Here is a 15,707-nt window from a genome sequence, read left to right on the forward strand (position 1 = left end):
TTACCACGCAGGGGCCTCAGTAAATTTAACTACCTGTTTGTCATGTAATGCAACTTCATTGCTAATTTTGTCAGGTCTCTCCACTCATAATTCATACATTATTATGCCTAAGTTTTTGAATAGAATGTATATGTCAGTAAGTCAATAAGAATATCATAATATATTTGTTGAATCTTTTCACCTTTTATGGTAAAAAGCTTAAAAAACGTTCAGGTGTTATTCACAGACCACATTAAATCATGATGTATGTTACCAGTTACAGCACATAGAAACACCTTTTTATAAAAATTAGCAAAATGTAGATATTTCCACAACACATTTATTTGCAATTAGTATTTCACTTATGCCACATGATTTAAAAAGTCAGACCTGAACATACTGAGGAGATATATATATATATACATATATTATTATTATTATTATTATTATATGTGATCTTGTACATAATGAATATTTTAGTGATTAGAATTTTTACTGTGAGCAGTTCGAAAATATAAGCATGGTGAGAGCATGGCATGAAGCAAGGTGTGACAGTGTTTAATTTAAAGCTCAACTTAATTAAATACGCAGTTAATCTAATTTTAATCAGCAGTGCCTTAAGCAACCATGTTTACTCAAACTTTTCTGTTCTCCTGTTCTTTAACAGGCTGTTTCTACCACTGAAAAAAATAAAAAGTGGAAATTTTGATTGTCTCAAAATTTCAAGTTAAGCTGAGAATTTGAGATACTAACCCTGAATTTAGAGACAGGAAAAAAAAAATCTAAGTGCCAGAAACAAGCCTCCTCACTAAGCTTGATGCCTGAGGCTCAGTAATCAAACTGCAACAGTGAGAGAAATAAGCTTGTGAAAAGGTATTTATGTTAGCTGTATGCTTTTACTTTGAAATCTCATTTCCATTACTGTCTGTTATGGACAATCCTTGCTTGTCTGATGTCACTAATATTGATTTATGTGTATTTATATGTTTTCTGATATATTTACCAGTGTTTAATTAATAAAAACTATTTTATTTGAATAAATTAATACATATAAATTAAAAGTACTTCAGTAATTATTTGTTTACTGCAAAAGAAAAGAAATCTGTTAATAATGTTTAACATCCAAACACAGAAATATTGAACATAAATACTTTATTCCCATCTTTTATAACAGAGTTACAGTTGGTGTTTGGGACTCAGTAAATCTGGATGCATTTCTACATCCCCCCCCCTTCTTTTTTAAATCAGCTGCAAGATCAGTGTCAAGGTGTGGGAGTCCCTGCCTTCCCATGCAAATAAGACCTTTTAAAAATGCATCTTTGACACTGACAAGAAAACATAGATGCTTTCTCATGACGTAAAAAGAAAATTAAGAACATAAAGACAAAAAAAGTCCCAAAACATAAAGGTCAGATCATCACAAAAGATTAAAAATCTTTTTTTGCCTACTTTGATTTTTCTTTGTTTGTTTTTTTTCACAGTAATAAAGAACAAATGTGTGTAAAATACTGCTCCCGCCCGCAGCCAAGATCCTCAGTAACAATTTGTGAAATTCTTGATTTAAAAATAATTCATGGTTTTCAGAAAGTTGCTGATGTAACACATGAAGAGTAAATACATTCAGCGTGATCTAGGTCCCCTTCATGACTCAGTGCCTTCGCACAGTGCAGCATTCTTCTTTCATAGCTGCTTGTGCCCTTTTTAGAGTTGTTGTAGCTTCAGAGCAGCAATTTAGAAGATCATTTTTGCGAGTTCAAACATAACCTACAAGAGAAACAAATGAGATGCACTCATTATTAAACATTTCCCTGTTTTTTTAAAGCATGAATAAAGGTTTGTTTTAAAAATGCTGCATTCTTTGAGGCTTCTTGCTTGACCTCTTTTACCTCAATCGTAATCAGGATGACTATCATCCACTCCAACCTCAAGCTGTGCTTCTCACTCAGGTGGCTCCTCATCAAGTCTGTCAGCTGCGTGCAATGTTCCAGCTTCTCATTCACAACCTAAAATGAGATAGATTATGAAGCTACATGGGCAAAAAAAATGATTGAGTGTTAACACAAAGACCCAGCAGCGATAGTTTATCCTTTACATTGACTCTGCGGTTGATGCTGAGGAACTGGCACGTCTTATCGTAGAGTTTTTCTAGGTTTTCTCTGTCCCAGTAGAAATCAGGCGTGAGGAGAAGGTCAGATCTCAGGTTTATACAGTGTCTGTCAAAGCAGAGTGTAAATAAAAATACTAAAGTATGGTAATACTAGAAAAGCAAACAAACAGCAGTTTTTGCATTTAGAAATAACATGTATAATTACACAAAACTCAAGGTGTATTACTTGCTCATAAATAGTGAATACAAAAATAGAAAGGATGTACTTTCCTGAATTTACCTTAATGTGAAAAGCTCTCCTATCTTCTGCATAACCTCTGCAGAGGACAACTTGACTCTTTTCCCAGACTTGAGTGTCTGGGTGGGAAAGGAAAAAAAAATTAGCATGCTGGCATTAGCATTTTAGAAAAATGCTAATGCCACGTGCATCTCCTAACACACAAACAACCATTATAAATAATCAATTATTCATTCTTGCTGTTAATTGTCCACTGTACCTCTGGAATTGATTGAATGGACTCTACAAAGTTGTCTAATGCTACCTCCCATATTGCCAACTTCACTGGAAAAGAAAGCAAAGAGAAAAGGTTAGCAGTGTTCACAGGAAACAAATACATTTTTTATGATTCAGACTGGAAATACAGCTTCTCACCAGACAAACAAAGTGCATTTGAAAATGCAAATTTCTCCAAAACAGCTTCCTCTTGATCCATATCGTCACTCAGAATAAAGTTGCCACGCTCAAGCTTTGTATTTCCCCTGAGGTGGAAAAAAGTGTCTGTTTAGAAACGTTACAGAGTCTGAAAGTACTAACAAAACAAAGCTTGAGGCTCATCGTACTCTCCCACAGTGTAGTTAATCTCCTCATTTTCCCAGTGGACTAACGCTACTTCATAAGGCTGGATCTCATGGTGTTCCAGGATTCTCAAAATGTTTTTCATCTGTAAAGACCGAGGGGAAATTACAGAGTTTAACAATAGTATAGTAGAAAAGTGAACTGGAAATTAGATTAACTGCATTAATGGTGATGTTTGCTTACCGTTTTCTCCTCGACATTCCAGAAAACTACTGAGCCTTCTCTAAAAATTTAGAAAGTGGAACAAGTCAGTGTTTAGCCCTTCCTCTCATGTTACAAAACAAACTATCAGTTCAAGGTAATCATGAGGCAAGCAGTCAAACAAAAACTCTAGCTGAACAAAACAACTTTTAAACTTAGAAACTTTAGACTGAGATCAGGCATTATGGGGCCAAAGAAAAAAGCAGCTGTACTAAAGAAGTATTAGTAACTACACTGCTGAAAAATGCTAAAGGAATGCTTGATTGTCAGCGTATAACAAAAAAGTCAGCTAAACTTCAGGGATAGCAACCTGTAAGTTAGAAAGCATAAACTATTAAGACTCAGTTTCACCTGCTCTGGTGCAAATCAAAGGGACAACAGGTGCAGGGGAAGACAACAACAAGACAACCCCCCAAAAAGGGAATGGTTGCCACAGACCGTTTCTATCTCCTTGTCCTTGCTACCACTAGTAACATGAGACACTATCACCATCTCAGCCAGGTTGCACAAATAGTCCAACTCCTCCAGGATGGCAAATCCACACGTGCCATGGCAACAAAGTTTGCGTCTCTCAGCACAATCTCAAGAGTGTGGTGGAGATACCACAGGGAGATACCACAGCAGCAGGACCAGTATCTGCTCCTTTGTGAGAGGAAGAACGGGAGGTGGCCTACAAAACCTCATGTGCATGTTTTAGATCAAACTGTCAGAAACAGACTCCATGAGGGCGGCATGAGGGGCTGACATCCATCAGTGGGACCTGTGTTCACATACCAGCAACATGCAGATCGAATAGCATTCACTAGTGATCAACAAAACCAAAAGGTCCATCAGTGGGGCTGCATTCTCTTTACAGATGAGAGCAAATTCACACTGAGCATATGTGGCAGGTAAGAGTCTGGAGATGCTGTGGCGAACGTTATGCTGCATGCAACATCCAGCATGAATGGTTTAGCAGGAGGTCAGTGATTGTCTGAGGAGGCATATCCTTGGAGGATTACATAGACCTTCACAGCCCTCCCTGACTGCTTAGACACAATGCAGTGGGGCCTGGCCTCACGTGGCAAGAGCATCAGCAATTTTAAAAGGCACCACTGATTAGCCTTGTGTAATCCAATCGACAATCTCAGCAATTGCATGTTTAGATTTGTGTGTGCATCTGATGCTGAGAAATAGATCACTGATATAGGCATACAGGCAAACCAAGGTACGCCTGTATCACCGAGTACTGACCAAACCAAATATCAATAATCCTCAAATTAAGCCATATTTTTGACAATGTTTGAACAGAACTGACCTTTCTACAACAAAATAATACCATTGGAGACAAAGTCTAAACCAAAGCGCATCAGCATTACCTGAAGAAGAAGATTTGTGCATTATCATCTGGTTTTGCAGCCATGTCTGTGCTTATCACCAGAACATTCGAGGCATCTGAAAATAAAAACACGACGATCATGAAAGCCATCACTAATAATCTAATGCACAGCTGTATGACCTTTTCACTCATACCTCTGGGCAAATCTATCTCATGGAAGCCGTGGTTTATCAAGTCGTGAGAAAGTGTTGGCAAATGATACTGATCTGCTGTTGCAAAAGCAATGCACTGCATCATATCCTATGGAGACAAACAATTGAATCAACACATAAAACAATACCAGGCGCAGCTAAATAAAACATTTCACTACACTAAAGGGTAAATCACCTTGTCTTCACTGAGGGAAGGCTGGTTGGCTCTGGACGGCTGCTTCGTCCGTGGTCCCTTGGGTGCCCTCTTCCCAGGCACTGTGGCTGGTTTCAAACCTGGTTTCAACACTGACTTTACGAGGTTGGTTGAATACAAACTTGTTTGTCCTCTTGCACAGTTTGAAAGTCTCCCAGGGTCAGTCAAAAACCCACTGCTAAGACTTTTACATCCACTCAAAGCAGGCAAAGAAACATGTCTTTTCTGCTCGTGCTGCTGATGAATATAGTTTAAATGGCAGGTCCTGGAAAAGCTCCACGGAGCACAGTGAGTCCTGGCCGAAGTTAAAACGCAGCCTGATCTGCTCCCTGCATGCAGCTGGGCTCCCAGTCTGGACCACAACGTCCGGAGAAGCATCTTCCATTCACACTCACCTACAAATAACCTGCTGCCAAAGGAAAGTGCCTTTAGGTGACTGGAAGCACAGAACTATGTTAAACAAACAGATCAATTTAGCTAATGGACGTATAGTTATATTGTTACACGTTAAATCTAAAGTATAGACAACAACAGGAATCAAAAGTGCATCAGCAAGCAAAACACTCGTATATCCTGCAAACTAATTAGGATAATACATTCAGCAGTACTGCGGCTCCATGCCTGGAGCTAACTTCTGTATACATGCCAGCCGCAGACAATTCAGTGAGTAGAAAACGTCCGTTTCTTCGCTTACCAGGTTAGAAAAAACAAAATACGGTGTTAAATTAATTCACAAATTCCAGCTACCTTCAGTGTTTACAGTCTTGCATACATTCAAAGGCGGCGTGTTTGTTCCTCGTCGCTTGTTTCCTGCTCGAAGTGACGCAATACAAGTAGTCACATTAAGCTCTCAGCTCTGACTTGAAGGTAGAGCGTTTCCATTTTAAGCTGAACTATATTACTTACTAAAACTTCAAAACACAGCAGGAAGTACCTTAAAAATACTCAGTCGTTTATATTTAGACAAACTCGATCAGTTTATGAGTGGAAAATGTCCGGTAAGTGAAGCTCATACTGGGATTGAGCAGAAGGGCTACCTGACAGTCTAAACTCAGGGCTAACGTGATGCTCATGGAATGACCTTCGCATTGTTGCACGTTCAGCGTGACTTTGGATTTTTTTTATGTTACTATATAAATTAAGAAATCAATTTTTCTAAAGTAAACTAAACTAAACTAAAATAAAATAAAATAAAATAAAATAAAATAAAATAAAATTCCACCAACTTGATAAACGAGTTGATGCCTGACAGGCTCAGCTACATCGCCCCCTTCTGACTGAGCCTGTGTTTGCTGTTGCCAGGAGACTTCTTAAAACAGAGGCAACATCTACTTAAAGTTCACTTCTCACCTCTCTTATTTGGAGTTATGGAAAACTCTAACGAGGTAGGCCTTAAAATATTTTAAATGTCTACTGAATTCAGTCATAGCGGAGGAAAAAACTAAATTGATTCCTATGTTGGCAACTTTTAAAAATAGATTTAAAAAAAACATTTAATAACTATTTAGTACCTTTCTTCAACCTCTGTAATTAACAGTGCAATGAGAAGGAGAGGCTGAAGATGAGGGTTGCTGTTTTAGAAGAGAGTGTGAAGTCCAGTGAGGTGGAGTGCAAAGCCAGCAGAGAGACGGTGCTGAGGCTGGTGGCAGAGCTGGACCAAGAGAGGAGGAAGGCTGCAAGCAGTGTAGCAGCACTTGATTCACTCAAAGTGGTATATACACAACTTAAAAGAGTAGTTACTTTACAGTACAAGATTTCACATGTCTGGACGGCTTAACCCACGAACTAAAGGATTTAGTAGCGTTGTGTAAAAACTACTGACTTCTGTACGAAATTGTTAATTTAAAGATTTTATTACTTTAGGAGTAACTGCTAAAATTGCCCTATTGTTGTGGTGTTTGTATGTCATTTAGGAGCTTGATGGTCTGGCTGTTGGGAGAAGAAGTGTCGAGATGGAGAAGCAGACCCTAACTGAAAGACTTGAGGCCAGTAAGAGAGTAATAGAGGCAGCCAGGCGAGAGTCACACTGTCTGGAGAACCAGGTGGAGGAGCTTGAAAGAAGGATCCAAGAAGCTGAGAGCAAGCTGCAGGCATTCTTGGAAACGTTGGTCGGCCTCCTGGAGAAGAGGTGTGAGGACGTCATCCTGCCCACGGAGAGAGATGTTCTACAGACACTGGATAACCTCTGCAATAAGGTGAGGAACGTTGGGATTTCCAACAAAAAATGCTTAAAAGCTGCTTTAAAGCTAAATTTGTTCTCCAAGGTGCAAATGTGGCTCCAGCCAAACAACACATTTGCTGACAATTATAAATCACATTGTATTTTAGCTATTAGGATTACTTTTTGTTAATCGCTATATGTCATGAATGATCAGTTACTTGTGTAAAATGAAACATACTGGTTGATATTTTTTTTTACCAATAAGCATGCAGGTAGCACTTTAATCTCAATACTTGCAATACAGCTAAATATTTTTTTTATTTTAATTTGCAGACTAATAACTACATCGACTGGATAACTCTGTAAAGTAGAAGAATACGTCCCAAAGCACAGCAATTGATGCAGTTACTTGTATCTTTATGTTAACTCTTCCTGTTCCATCTGTCAAGGACTTAGTCCAGCTGTAAGATAAAAAGGAGTGTGCACACAATAGTTTATGTTACCACACATTTTCACTATGCTGGTCTTTCAGAGCTTGCCAGAGGTGGAAATGAGGCTGTGTTGTGTTTCTGAAAAGCTGAATGAGCAGACAGAGCTTCATCACATTGCACAACAGAGGGCTCAGCTTGCAGAGCAGCAAGTCCAAGACCTGAGGGGAAGACTGCAATGTCTGGAGGCCGAACTGCTGACAGCAGACATGCATTGTGACCGATTGCAACACAGCAAACAGGATGTGAGTAAAGTCATGTGACTAAGCATATAAGTTACAGATACAGGTTGGTATAGCGACACATTCCTATGATTTGTCTCTTTTTTTTAACAGTATGAGGAATTCTTGGAGCAGCTGTCCAAGACGATGAAGGTTGAGGACTTTGACATTGATCTTGACTTCGAAATGAAGCTAAAATTCATTCTGTCACGTGCCGAACAACTTGTTAGACAAGAGGGAACTGCTTTAGTTGAGAGTAAAAGTCTGACTTACAGCTTACAACGGAAGGTAGTTTTTTTGTTTGTTTTTTGTTTTTATCATTCACAAGTTTATACAAGTGGAGAGTGGTGCTGAACAAGCAGATAATTTACCTCTAAATGCACAAATGCAGCTTAAAAAAATGTATACAGTTGATTTAAAATATTCCCATTCCCTGTAGTTGAAATCACAGAAGGAACAAATAGAGAGCAAAGGACTCCACATCCAACTACTGAGGAAAAAGGTTTCAGAGCTGGAGGAGGAGAAGAAGACCCGATCAGCATTGGCTGCGGAACAAAATGATGCACAACTGCAGGCTGCGAGGCTGCAGAAAAAACTGGAGTGTCTTCAAAGTGAACTGAAAGCAACCAAACTTTCCAACACTGAGCTCAAGGCCCAGCTCTCCCATACCAGCGAGCTCAAGGTAGAGGGGAGAAGGGTTTGGGCCCAAATTCACTCCAGGGGGATTTTCACTTCATAATGTTTTGTGTATTTGTGTTAATTTTGGGACATGGGTTGGTGGGTCATTGAATCATATGCATATGCAATCAATGCATGCTTTCAAAGTATCAGAGTATCTTAGATTAATAATTTGACATAATTAAATAAAGTCACTCTTGTTTTACTAAAACCCGACGCTCACTCGAGTCTCTGCTGTGCCTAAAATGCCAAGCTGAAAGTCGCGCAACAGACTCAGACCATGCAGGAGCAGAAAAAGAAGCTGAATCTGGTGGCGGATGAGAAGGCAAAGGTGGAGAAAAAGCTGAGCGCAGTTAGCTCAGACCTGCAAAGCCAAGAGAAGAAGACAAGAGACGACCTACAGGAACTCCTTACCCTCAGACAGAGCCTTGCTCAGCTGTCTGAGAGGCAGAGAGAGGTAAGAGTCAAACGACAAATAGGAAAACTTGTTTACCATGCTTTCATCCACATCTCATGACCTTGCACAGCAGATGTTTGTTAGCGGTCATAGAGCTCATTTAATGTTGTTTGTTAATATAAATAAAGGAAAGGTCACAAGATTTCTGAAAACTTTTGAACCAGGTAAGTTTCTTTTTTCAGTTGGTGGATTTCCGCATGCTGGTTTCTCAAACGTTGGGCCTGGATGCCACAGCGTTGGCTCTTCCAAATTATGAAATCATCAAATTACTTGAAACCCTTCTTCATGGCCATTGTCACCGTCACCACCTTCATCATCATGTTAACATACCCCGGCACTACTCGACTCACCAGAGACCTCACCTGCAACAAGTCCAAGAACTATCCGATGGCTCTAACCTGGATGTTACCACCTGCAGATCTCACGAAACTTAAAATGTATTCACTCCATTCATACCAAAAATAAGTTGAAATGTTGAGAAATAGTAGAGATATTAATTACTTTTGAAACATAAAATAACAATTTAAAAGTTTTCTTTTATATTTGTGTTTTCATGGGAAGATCAATATAAGTATGATGCACAAAGGGTGAAATATTAAAAATGCTAACTCACAAATAAAATGACAACTTTTAGAATGAAGGTTTGGCATTCATTGTTTTTGAGAGTCGCATATACATACATTTCTCATATTATTTCTTTTTGCATTATATACATATGTTAAATAACTCTCGACTGTTATACATTTGATACTGAACTCACAGTCTTATAAAATATGCAATAATTCTATTGGTCATATTTCTCAATCTTAAAGACATATTTCATATCCTGAAAAAATAAAACAGCAGAATGTATAAAGACCATGGATGACTGTTAAAGGTTAAACTCCTGCGTTGCGTCTGACTTGGATATTAAATTCACTTGACTTGGCTTAAATGACTCTTGCATGAATCCATGTGGTTCAAGTTAAAAATGGACCGATTACCACAGACACAACGATGGATGTAAGTAAGTAAAAGCAAAGATTAAAACTGCATGCCAAAATACAGGTAAAAAAATAATTGCAATGTAAGATATATTAAATGTTTTTGCTGTTTACAAACTTTTAGTTACAAGCAAATTCACAGGCTATATTTCAGCGTTTAACTTTGGTGCTATCGGCTTGAGAGAAGTTACGTCATGTTTACACCACTGAGTCGACACGTCGTTTATCCAGCAGATGTCCACTGTGGGCAGAAACCTCCAGATCCGTTACACCAAAAATGCAAATTAACTGACACAGCATTACACAGAGTAACATAGTGAGATGCTTGATCCTATGTGCTACACACAAAGATATTAACTGTAGATGGCAGCTGTTATTCTGCAGTAAAAATGGACGAGCAGGATTTGTTTTTGCTCCCAACGTGATTAACCGTTTCAAGGATATCAACATGAATCCCACTAAGGTCATTCTGGCTCAAGAATACTAAACATCAGTGGTTTTTACGTCCATCTACACTGGAGGCGGTCCGTTGGTGTAGCTCAGCATCGGGTAGAAGGAATGAGCAAAGTTGTTGGACTGAGCACAGTAGTCCTCCTCAGACATTGGCAGCAGAAAGGCAAAAACCACTAACAGGAGCAGGAAGAGCTGGAGAGGCAGTGCGACCCAGAAGACGCGCCACAGAAACGAGGACCTACGAGATGATCGTGTCTCCGAGTCAGAAGGGAAGGAAGCGGATCCAGCGTCGCTGTGAGGCCTGCTCACACAAACACAAACATTCACAGCCCAGCAAAAACAGGATTAGTCAAACACAACTATGGATTATAGACTTTTAAAATCTCCTTCTCATCTGCACTACTGCAAATGTGTTTCCAAAAAGACTGTGGCCTGAATGTATATAAAAGCAGAATGCAATGGATTTTAAATCATTTAAACCCAACCTAAATTAATTATCAATTAAAGGGTTTTTTTTATTAATTAAAAGAATTGGCAGACCTATGTCTAAATTTCCAGTTACTTTTCTTAATTTCAAGCTTGCGTTAATCAGTCGAAGTTTCAGACAATAACTCGAGCTTTTGACTCTGAAATGATTTTTTTCAGTGACAGAAACAAGCTTCCATCCAAAACATGTAACATGCTGGAACAGAGTTCTTTAAATTGTAACTTATACTATAGTCTAACCAATCAAAGTCTGAATTTCTTCATGGAAATGATGGATAGTTGGTCCTTTGGCATAAAGAGAACATGAGCCAACATCTATTATATGATAATAACAGTAGATGTAGCTTTTATAACTTGACCATCTGTGAAGAAAGATACAGGATAAATGAAAAAAGATAAATGCAGGTTTTGAAGCAACACATGCTGCCATCTAGATATCAGCTAGCCTTGTTTATTTTAGCAAAACCACAGTCTCTGTAGTAGAGACAGTTTGGGTGATACTCACTAAAAACTCTTGATCACAATTATAAACATGCCCTGCACCACCAATTTGAAACATGGGGCTGCTTTCAAAATTGACTGAACATATATAAAAACATAGAACCGAATTTTAAAAATCAATTTACATGCATTTCATCATTTGATTTCTTTATATTAAATATAATTGAGTTTAAATGATCATTGCATTTTTATTTTATTTACATTTTGCACATACTCCCGTCTTTGTTGGAAACACTGTTGTACTTCCACGGCAATATAATAAACCAATCTTACATGTACAAAACTGCTTCTCTTTGCTACAGAAATAGTAAAAATTACAAACAAATCAAATTAGTCTAATCCAATAAACAAACTTCCCTTTAAAAATTATCCTAATTTAATATCCTTCTCTCCCCACTCTTAACTGTTTTAATGTTGTCTGCATAGTTTCAATCCAAATAAGATCTCAGTCCAGCGACAGTGGATGTAAGCACCATGCTGTGTTTGAAAGACATTGCCAACACAGTGTAAAGCAATGTTAGACAATGTTTAACATTGTGATCTACATGCTGACTGAGACTGGGGTGGATCAACACAAGTACGAATACGGTCACAAAACAGTTTTCACGGCATACATTCTGCAATCCTGTGCCAGACAAAGACATTTAATACGAGAGCTTGCATTTCTTTGCAAAAGGCGTTAGAGTAAAAGGCAAACGGCATGCTGCAAGTAACAGCTGAATTTGAGAATACTCTTTTTATTCATATAACAATGGAGTCTTTGAAAGTTTGTGTCCTGTTAAAAAATGCAAAGCAAACGGAGGCGGGAAGAGCACGGCAATTAGAAACAGCATCTTTGACCCTGGTAGTTAGCTGCGTTTTCTTAAATCAACAGTTTGGGGAATCCAGTTCACTTTCTAGATTTAGAGTTAGATGAGATGACTGAAATCCCTTTGTGAATTAAGATGTTAAGATGAAGCTGGGAGAGAGCCTAGTTTAGCATGGACACTGGGAGGAGGAGGAAAGAGCCAGACACGCTGGCTGTTTCCAACTGCTTCCACGTCCAAAAAAGAAACATAAGGAAATAAGCAAATTCACAAAATGTCATACTATGAGTAGTAATGTGTCATTTTTCTGTCACCATCACCCTCAGTAATACTGTCTTCTTATAGCCTCAAAAAGTTAGAAGACACGGTCAGTTGAAAGCAGTAATATAGGGGTTTACATATGTATGTATTGTAAAAAATAAAGTATTCAGAATGTATTTCAATTAAGAAAAATCAAGGCTGCTTTGCTCTCTAAATGTATTTTTCCCTCAATCCCAGAATGCATGAACAAAGTGACTCGAGCTGCCCTGTGTTTTTACTGAAAGTGCCCCTTTACCATTTCCCAAATGGAGACCTGAGAGGCAAGACTCACAGATGACAGACTGAGGGGGGGGAGATGGTGGATACTCAGTGAGATAGCAGCAGCAGAGGGAGAAGAAATGTAACACACAAGAGAGAGAATCAGCGCAAGAGAGGAAGAGAGCGGCCTTTGCATTGTTCATTGCAGACATTTACTGGCTCGGCAATTTGAGAGCAAAAGGGTGTGTGTGTGCGCTCAGTATCAGCGAGGAAGTTAGATATAGAGAAATATTTGTGTTATTCATAAGAAACGCCCTCTGGTTAGCAATATTAAGCAGCCAAGGACATTGGCAGAGAGGAGGCCTTGCACCTTTCCTTGTGAAACTCCTGTCTCGGATGCGTGGGCTACCACTCACCTGATCGCCTAGCCTACACAGAGCATCTAGACTTACAGAAGATGATGGAATTCATTATCATGAGCTGCTATTCTGGCACGAACGTTAAAAGCTGAAATTCTGAATATTTGTTCCTTAAGTGTTTCATTTCAAAGCTGAAATCAACTGATCTCCAAGTGCATCATGGGCTGCTGAGTTCCATTATCTTCTGGGTGTGCTAGAAACCAACAGAAAGGTACCTGTGGTGTGGACTGCTCACAGAGGGTCCAGGCTGTGACAGACTACATTTGCCCCGTTGCTGTTTGCAATGAACAGGGGGGGGGAGGTAAAAGAAAGAAAGTATGTTTAAGTCCAGGCAAATCAAGACAAAGCTATTGATGAAAAGAAAACCCAAAATGAAAGAAGAGCAGCAACAAAATCATACGTGAAAGTGACTGATTTTGTAACCTGTTATAATAAGGAATCTGGCTCTTCACAGTGCACAACTACTTTGAATTGCTTCAGCTTGGGAGTGCAATAAAGGGACTGCTACAATTATGCAATGTGATGCATGAATCTCTTTGGAACAAGGACATTTAGTAACATACACATAGTATAAGCAGGGACATGCTTATTTGGACTGATGTACAGTTGAATAATGAGAAAATAATGCTTTCTCATTGCTGTTGTTGATGCCATGCTTGCTCATTAAACCAGCAACAAGTTCTATGCTACACTTGAAATTAAGCAGCTGCACAATAGCCAGTAATCCTAGCTATAATACTACGAGGATCGAAACGTATCTACAGTGAGAAGAAATTTAAGGGAAGTCTGAGAAAAAGAAAAGGGTTTCAGAAATACTGGAAGAGAAAAAGAAACAAACTGGGCAGAGCTAAAAAGCCTGCCAAGAAAAGGAAGGAAGAAGTAGAAAAGTTAGAAAGGAGGAAATCTCAGGAGACTGTCTGGAGATTGACAACATGCAAGAAGAGTAAAAGGCTGGGAAAAAGTTCAAAAAGGTGGAGAAAGATTTGAAGAGCGTGAGGAGAGATCTTGGGATGACAGGGGTGAATCTGGCCTTCACTGGGGCATTTGGGGCATTTACTCTATGTGTCTTAGGGGTTTCCAAACACCTGGTTCTCATATAGCAGCATGTACAGGTAGAGATAAACATTACCGATCGTCTGTGACTGGGAGTACTCCTTCCTGATACAGGACTGAGGGAGCCAGACGTGTCCAGCTCATCAGCAGACGACCAAGAGGAAAGATCCTGATGTTGGAAACAATCGCAGATACAAAGAGAGACAAAGCAGGTGAGAGTTAAGCAAATAGTGACCCCTTTTCTAAATGTGGCCACAGACTACACAGAGTGGTTGGCAGGTGATTAGTACTTAAAAAAATCTAACTGAAGGACACAGCCAAACAATATAATACACTCAAGTAAAATTAAGTGTATCCTGTGCTGAAACAATCGTTTATTTGCAAATATGATATTTTTTATTCAGTGCAAAAATATGCTCCACATGAGAGCTAAAAATGTAAAACGATTACACACTTACAAGATTCTGGCAAATTGCACCATCACAAGTTTGCTCCCCACCTTTGCTAATATTGTACATTAACGGTGTGAGTAACACATTTGTGACTAATGAAATATCACTGAATATGAACCTGTGAATTTTCAGCCTGTCTGCGTTTCACAGTTCTTTCTTTTTTGAGCTTTTTTTTTAGATTATAGCCAAATGTATTCATTTTATTTTATTTTATTTTTACAAAAACCACTTTAAACTTGAAAATTCTGTTTTTAAAAAAATCTGACGATGGAAGAAATTGAAAATGTTTCTGTCAAATGCTTTTTGACTTTTTAAATGCAGGTGAATATAAAAGAAAGGTGTTCAGGTAACACATGACAGGTACACAAGTGACTGAGGCTCTACCTGTTGACTGCTTGTGATGTCCAGAATCTTGGCCAGCTCTCTGAGGTCTCGGGTTACTTCCTTTAGCAAGAGTTTTAGGCGGTTTCCTATGACGTGAACCTTCTCCTTAGCCTCCAAGCAATCACTGCCCTGCGAGTTGACCAGCAACTGGAGGGACATGTCTTGTAGTGAAGCAACTTTAAGCTGTGAGTCTAGCAGCTCCTGGCGGATTTGCTGGAGAGAAAATTTAAGCGATACATTCAAAAAAGAAACCTTTTACAGAGTGGATTTATGGAAGTAACACGGAAAGACGCACTTAAGTTTAAGAGTGTGACAGTTTGGTACCGTGAGTGTTTTGTGATGCTCATGGAGAGTATCACTGTCCTGGATGGGATCAATGGGAACCACCTCATTCCTCCTGCGATCGATGTTTTCCAGCCAGAGCAGCAGACCGTGACTCATCTCATGAAATTCCTATTGATCAGATGAAATTTGGGAAGGTGAAGACCCAACTAGCATATCATAGAAGGATATTCATACTCATGAGCAAGTCGATCTGTTCAAACAGTCCGACTTGATCAGCACTCACTTGACACTGCATCAGAGCTTCCTGTAACGAAGACCTCCATTCCTCCAGCGCGCTGCCGAGTTTATCCCAGTGGTTGTTCATGTCTTTCAGTTTGCCTTGTAGCTCTCGGGACTCGTCTGTCTCCGAATGCAGAAACTCCGCACTGCACAAGTTGATGGAAAGCACTATAGCTTTGCGCTTGTCATACGCCTTCTGCAGCTCCTGTAGACAAA

At 39.1% G+C, this 15,707-nt stretch overlaps 3 protein-coding genes across 3 annotated transcripts in view; 1 reads left to right on the top strand and 2 right to left on the bottom strand.

Annotated features, from left to right (window-relative positions):
* Positions 1–1,592: 1,592 nt before the first annotated feature.
* On the bottom strand, positions 1,593–5,677 carry rmnd1 (required for meiotic nuclear division 1 homolog). The gene is made up of 12 exons (XM_085343052.1): positions 5,614–5,677; positions 4,849–5,275; positions 4,656–4,761; positions 4,502–4,577; positions 3,126–3,165; positions 2,927–3,027; positions 2,739–2,845; positions 2,584–2,648; positions 2,367–2,443; positions 2,072–2,192; positions 1,866–1,982; positions 1,593–1,743 (listed from the first exon to the last, which is right to left on the bottom strand). The coding sequence occupies exons 2-12, from the start codon at positions 5,242–5,244 to the stop codon at positions 1,711–1,713; spliced, it is 1,239 nt and encodes a 412-aa protein (XP_085199178.1). The 5' UTR covers positions 5,245–5,275; positions 5,614–5,677; the 3' UTR covers positions 1,593–1,710.
* Positions 5,678–6,233: 556 nt separating this feature from the next.
* ccdc170 (coiled-coil domain containing 170) lies at positions 6,234–9,305 on the top strand. The gene is made up of 8 exons (XM_085342473.1): positions 6,234–6,251; positions 6,404–6,577; positions 6,780–7,061; positions 7,560–7,760; positions 7,851–8,024; positions 8,176–8,418; positions 8,668–8,871; positions 9,054–9,305. The coding sequence occupies exons 1-8, from the start codon at positions 6,234–6,236 to the stop codon at positions 9,303–9,305; spliced, it is 1,548 nt and encodes a 515-aa protein (XP_085198599.1).
* A 661-nt stretch (positions 9,306–9,966) lies between these two features.
* Positions 9,967–15,707, bottom strand: part of syne1b (spectrin repeat containing, nuclear envelope 1b) — a 74,791-nt gene continuing 69,050 nt past the window's right edge. Inside the window, exons 138-143 of the mRNA XM_085343113.1 lie at positions 15,496–15,696; positions 15,252–15,380; positions 14,928–15,140; positions 14,168–14,260; positions 13,254–13,312; positions 9,967–10,608 (exon numbers count right to left, since the gene is read on the bottom strand). Of these exons, the coding sequence (XP_085199239.1) occupies positions 10,365–10,608; positions 13,254–13,312; positions 14,168–14,260; positions 14,928–15,140; positions 15,252–15,380; positions 15,496–15,696 (939 nt within the window). The 3' untranslated portion in view covers positions 9,967–10,364. The remainder of the gene's footprint in view (positions 10,609–13,253; positions 13,313–14,167; positions 14,261–14,927; positions 15,141–15,251; positions 15,381–15,495; positions 15,697–15,707) is intronic.

The sequence above is a fragment of the Diplotaxodon limnothrissa genome, linkage group LG19 (genome assembly GCF_057381915.1).
Source record: "Diplotaxodon limnothrissa isolate DT_005_m linkage group LG19, D_limnothrissa_male_GT1.1, whole genome shotgun sequence".
NCBI classification, from domain to species: domain Eukaryota; kingdom Metazoa; phylum Chordata; class Actinopteri; order Cichliformes; family Cichlidae; genus Diplotaxodon; species Diplotaxodon limnothrissa.